General features: G+C 42.4%; 1 protein-coding gene across 1 annotated transcript in view; it reads right to left on the bottom strand.

Moving 5' to 3' along the window:
- Positions 1–826: 826 nt before the first annotated feature.
- kynu (kynureninase) overlaps positions 827–6254 on the bottom strand; it is a 13060-nt gene continuing 7632 nt past the window's right edge. Inside the window, exons 12-13 of the mRNA XM_079840833.1 lie at positions 4490–4720; positions 827–4410 (exon numbers count right to left, since the gene is read on the bottom strand). Coding sequence (XP_079696959.1) covers positions 4291–4410; positions 4490–4720 — 351 coding nt within the window. The 3' untranslated portion in view covers positions 827–4290. The remainder of the gene's footprint in view (positions 4411–4489; positions 4721–6254) is intronic.

Below are 6254 nucleotides of genomic sequence, written 5' to 3' on the forward strand. Positions count from 1 at the left end.
CAACACAAAAATACTGATCTAGTCGCTTTTGGATATTTTAATCCAAAAATCTTACACATTGCGCCATTAAAGTCTACAAAAAATTGTAATGGAGTAAAAAGTGTTATTTTCACAAGTACAAGTTTGAACAGAACTCAAGTACAGAAGTGGTATTACTCAAATACTGTACATGTTTGTAAAGGTTAACTAATAATAATGCACATAACCATAATTTAGTCTAATTGATCTCTTTTTCATGTCTTATCCTTCTAAAGTGCTTTAGCAAACCCTGTGTTTAACAGTAATGCTTCTGACGTCTGAAGATGTGGACAATCTGCTCATTACTCCAAAGAAGGTTAATCCATTTAACTTCTGCATATTGATATGCCAATTACATCTAATTGAGGAGGAGGCATCAGTCAAGGTAATAGTGCAGAAAGAGAACCATCGGGCCCCGGGAACACGTGTAAGATAGTCTCTCCTAATTGGGGAAGAGCGACTCGGGCAAACGAGAGAGTGGAGGCAGTGAGGTGTGCGACTCCAGACCAGACACATCAGTCAACAGCCATCCCATAATGCACCTCACCTCCCCATGCTGCGCCTCGCCTGAGCGTGTCCGAAAATGATAAAAGCAAACGGGGGCCGTCTGAATATTCAGTCTTCAGGGTTTGATCCGGTGAACGTCGTCCCACAGAAACTGAATGAAGTGCAAATAAACCCAGGAGGGATTTCTAGAGGAGGCATTAAAGCCTCGCGCTTTACAGTGTTCGTTTGAGATGCTGTTATAAAGCAGGGGCCAAACGGGAAACTGACATCTTCACCCTTTATTCAAATATGATCAAAAATTGGAGTCCATTGTTTTATTTGTGATAATAACATAATGAAACAAGACAAATGATGTGACAATTTGGCCAGAAATTAAGAGAAAACTAATTAAATGTTAGTTATGTTGTAGTCGATTTTTGGTTTTGGTTTTTCTAACAATTTTTTTGCATGGTAAAATAAAACCTGCAGCCATGATTGGCCTTATTTGCAGAATATATTTGTCAGATAAATACCATAACCAAGTTTAGTGTTTTTGTTCCTCCCTCATATTTAAAAAATATTTTTTAAAATATCAAATATTTTCTTCATATTTTGATGGAACTTGTAAGGTCATTAAAAACAAATACCACCTTTTTTATATTAATTGAAGTTGTTATTTTGTTGTGTGTTTTTGTCATTTTTATTATTTGTTTAATGTGTCCATTTATGTGTCTATTTCAGTTATAGTTTTTGTAGTACATCAAGTTTGACTAAATGAAAATGAATCAATTATTTTTATATTTGATATCATTTTTGCTTGTGTAATTATTTATATATGTTCTCCAAAAGTTCAAGCATACAAACGGGCCTATAGAAAACAAATTCATAATGACAAAATTTTATATAGCTGCAAGTATCAATGATCAGGCCAAGCACAACAGAAGCAAAGGAAGCATCAGCAGACCAACTGCAGAAATGAAGAAAGACATTTGGAGACAATTTTAAGCAAAAAGGTTGAAAATCCATGAATACATTGAGCTGTATAGAGCCAATTTCATGTTTTGTTTAATTATAGCACCACCAGGTGGTGCAGTCCAACCGCTTTTTGTGTGTGTCCTCAGTGCGCCCATACATACGCATGCCAAATTTGGTGAAAATATCTCCAAAAGCATATAAAAAATAACCCACACCCGACTTTGATTTTCTTGCCACTTACTATAAAAATGTTGACATTTGGCAAACAACTTTTAGTCAACCTGCTATGATTTTGATGTTCATGCGGTGGTTTTCGTCTCAATCAGACTAACGGTTTCAAAGATATTCGTGAAAGTTGTTTAAATGCTAAATCATAACATTGGACAAACCATAAGGTGAACCTGGCACTAGGTGGTTCTCAGGCTCCTTCAGGGCATCGTCGCGATGACCCATCCAGAGTTTCATAGCAATACACTAATGTGTATTAGTGTATTCAACTCAGCATATCACCCGGAATCTAACGGGATTACTTTTTAGGATTTTTGGCCAAACCATTCAGAAGTTATAAGCAAAAAGAGCCATTTTTCATATCTCCGCACCAGTAGGTGGCGCTGTGCCGAAACCCAGTATGTAGCCTCAGGTCATGCTTGTGATGACAGGTACCAAGTTTGGTCAGAAAAAAAAGCATTGAGGAGATACAACCTTACGTCTATTTTTGCAAGCGCTGCTTAAAATTAGTTTGCGTGTTATTCAAAAACACTTTAATGAATCGACTTGAATTCCATACATTATTGTTGGCATTGTCTGAAGATGATTTGGTTAAATTTTTGTGCAAATCGGATAAACGTCTAGGAGGAGATCAAAAAGTAGTATTTTTGGTGGGAAAATTTGGCGGGAAAATTGGCACTACCAAAAATTATGTAATTTTATTGGAAAGGTATTTACTTTCAATAAAAATGATGACAATGACAATTAACACATACAATTACAATTTTCTAAAAGTGGAATTAAAGTGCCAAAAATGAAAAGTTTATCTCTATAAACTTCCATTGAAAATACTACAATATTGCAGAAACACAGAGTTGGGCTTTTTTTTTACTCAGACTGGCAAATAGTCTTTCAATATCATCCCATAAACTAAATAAGCACACCCTAGCAACCATATAAAGTACCCCAGCAACTGTACAAAATAAATATTCCATTATTTCAGCACCAGGACATCGTACAAACGAGGTGGGCTCTTTTGTTTTGGGTGAGAAACCAGTCTGTAAATATCACTATGGTAACTGTGTTACCACAGCCTAGCAGGATGCCGAGTTTTGCCACTGCAAGCACCACTCACATTTTCTTTGGAAAATGCATTGAATGGTCTTGAGCCACGGAATCAGAAGGAAAAAGAATTCTGTTTCTAGCCTTAACATTTACCATTAGCACAAACGTAAGTACAACTTTGCACAGTTGGTGGCGCTAGAGCGATTGAGTTAGAGACTCCAAATTTGTGATGGTGTCAGTTCAGACTGTCTTCTATCAGTGTGCTAAATTTCATAACTTTCCTGCAAGCGGTACCATGGGCTGTTACTATATGTGCCTACACACCTTCTGTGCTTAGCCCCTAATAATGGCTCATAGTGTTCACACTGCAAGGGTTCGGCCAGTAGTGGGCACTTGTGCAACATAAGCAATGACAGGGAAGTAAGGGAAGTAAGCGAAGGAAGGACCAACCCGAACTCATGGCAATTTGTCCGTATTTTACAAGATGACGAATTTGCAGGATTTTTCAAGAGCATCATCAGAAAGGACCGCCCCTAAACCTACCCATCACTGGGTTCTGGACAAATCATACGCAAACTTATTAGCAAACAAATTAGCCACCTCGTAAAATACAAACAAATTGCTGTGAGATTGCATTGGAAGGGCATAAAAAATGGACCTCTATCCACTGTCGTACAATATTTAATTATGCCGTGAAGTCAAAGTCAAGTCAAGTCAACTTTAATTTATATGGTTAATTTAGTTTACTAATTAGATTAATTTGGATATTTAATTTAAAATGTAGTGTCCCCAACTGAGCAAGCCAAGCCAAAGGCGACAGTGGCAAGTGACAACACTAGTTATGATGCAAAAATTGTGAGTGAATTGAAAATTAAAGTAAGGTTAATTCCAAATGTGCTCATGTTGTGTTCTAATTAAATTAGAAAGGTGATAAAAAGTGTTTGCAATAATGTGAATGTGACGTTCTCTCAAGGTTCTCTCAACGTTATGAACAAACGTTCTTCTAGTAACGTTAATAGAATGTTCGTTCAGTGTTATTTAGTCTTTAATAATGTTCTCAAAACGTTACATTATTATTTATACATCATTCGTGGAACGTTTCAATTGGACGTTCATCTGACGTTTTTTAAATGTTTCAGTTGGACGTTTTAAAAAAGTTAGATGAACGTCCAACTGAAACATAAAAAAAACGTTAGACAAACATCCAATTGAAACATTTAAAAAACGTTAGACAAACATCCAACGCTCCATGAACAATGTATAAATAATGTTTTTTCTAACGTTCTGAGAACATTATTAAAGACCAGATAACACTGAATGAACGTTTGTTCATAACGTTGAGAGAACCTTGAGAGAACGTTCCCTGTCTGTTGAACTCTACACCAGATATTTAAGCACAAAATCCTTTGAAATCCCTCAGACATGAAGAAAAATATTTATTGGCCATTTGCATATGCAACTGCCTATTCTGTAATGACTCAGACTCTCGTAATGTTAATGAGCAGCTTCACAGCAGCCAATAGGAACAGAGCGTCAGTGTCAGACTCCGCGGGCGCTCAGCGCTGATCCCAGAGCGTTGATGAAGCGGTGAACATCAGTGAAGGAGTTGTAGAGCGGCACCGGAGCGACTCGCAGCACGTTGGGCTCTCGCATATCACACTGGAAAACATCACACACACACACACACATTCAGATTCAAGCAGAATACACACTCTGTATGTGATGAAGAGGTACGTACAGCGACTCCTCTCTTCTCCAGCTCTTGAAACACGGCTCTGATTGGACGAGAGAAGGACAATGACAGCTGACAGCCTCTCTGCTCGGGGTCAGAGGGCGTGATGATGTGGACCGAGGCTGTATCGGGGCTCGACTCGTCTCTGGTGTAGTAATGTCTAATCAGATACTCCAGATACCCCGTCAGCAGCACAGACTTCCTCCGCAGATCCTTCATAGTCGTCTTATTAAAAACCTGGACAGCAGAACATCGTATATACATAACACAACAAAATACTTTATCTGCATGAATTATCATCAGATGCATCAATATTTACCTAATAATGGTTGTCAGTATGTTGTATTATGGTTTTTCAGTATGTTGCATGATGTTGTCAGTACGCAATCGTAATGCAACGTACAGACAACCATCATGGTCCTCTGGAGGAGAGGGAACCAGGGTGTTTGTGGCAGTCACCCAAGCTGACAACAGAGCAGCCTGGTCGGTCAGAGAAGTTGGATGGGTCCCTCCGAATGGATGAAAGCCTGGAAGAGCTCCTGGGTGTTCAAGGCTGGGGAAGGCCGACCAAAAGGGCACTCCTGTCGGTCAGAGAAGTTGGATGGGCCCCCTGGAGGAGATGGGAACCAGGGTGTTTGTGGCGGTCACCCAAGCCGACCAGAGGCCTCTCTGGGCGGGTAAGAGAAGCTGAAAGAAACCCTCTGCAGGAGAGGGAACCAGGGTGTTTGTGGCGGTCACCCAAGCCCACCAGAGGCCCCTCTGGGCGGGTAAGAGAAGCTGGAGGAGACCCTCTGGAGGAGAGGGAACCAGGGTATTTGTGGCGGTCACCCAAGCCCACCAGAGGCCCCTCTGGGCGGGGAAGAGAAGCTGGAGGAGACCCTCTGGAGGAGAGGGAACCAGGGTGTTTGTGGCGGTCACCCAAGCCCACCAGAGGCCCCTCTGGGCTGGTAAGAGAAGCTGGAGGAGACCCTCTGGAGGAGAGGGAACCAGGGTGTTTGTGGCGGTCACCCAAGTCCACCAGAGGCCCCTCTGGGCTGATAAGAGAAGCTGGAGGAGACCCTCTGGAGGAGAGGGAACCAGGGTGTTTGTGGCGGTCACCCAAGCCCACCAGAGGCCTCTCTGGGCGGGTAAAAGAAGCTGGAGGAGACCCTCTGGAGGAGAGGGAACCAGGGTGTTTGTGGCGGTCACCCAAGCCCACCAGAGGCCTCTCTGGGCGGGTAAAAGAAGCTGGAGGAGACCCTCTGGAGGAGAGGGAACCAGGGTGTTAGTGGCAGTCACCCAAGCCGACAACAGAGCAGGCAAACTTGGTCGTCAGAGAAGTTGGATGGGTCCTTCCGAATGGATGGAAGCCTGGAAGAGCTCCTGGGTGTTCAAGGCAGTGGACCAGGCCATCCAAAGGTAACTTAATTTCTGTCGGTCAGAGAAGTTGGATGGTCTCTCTGGAGGAGAGGGAACCAGGGTGTTTGTGGCAGTCACCCAAGCCCAGCATATGCACACAGTAGGCGGTCAGAACCAGGGTGTTCATGGCAGTCACCCAAAATAAACCAAGTCCCAAAAAGTCAAATGACCCTGGGAGCTCCATGCTCTCAGACCTCCCTGGCCAGCCCAGGGAGGGTGCCTCGTCCTGGGCACGGTCGGAACTGTGGTCCCTCTGGAGAAACGACTCTGCACTATACGGACCATCGTGAGGCCCTCTGAGAGACACTCTCTGTGGGCTTAGAATTCAGTATCAGTAAAAACAAAAGAACCAGGCAGGCACACCTGGTAACGG

This window comes from Gobio gobio, assembly GCF_949357685.1.
Source record: "Gobio gobio genome assembly, chromosome: 17".
Lineage (NCBI taxonomy): Eukaryota > Metazoa > Chordata > Actinopteri > Cypriniformes > Gobionidae > Gobio > Gobio gobio.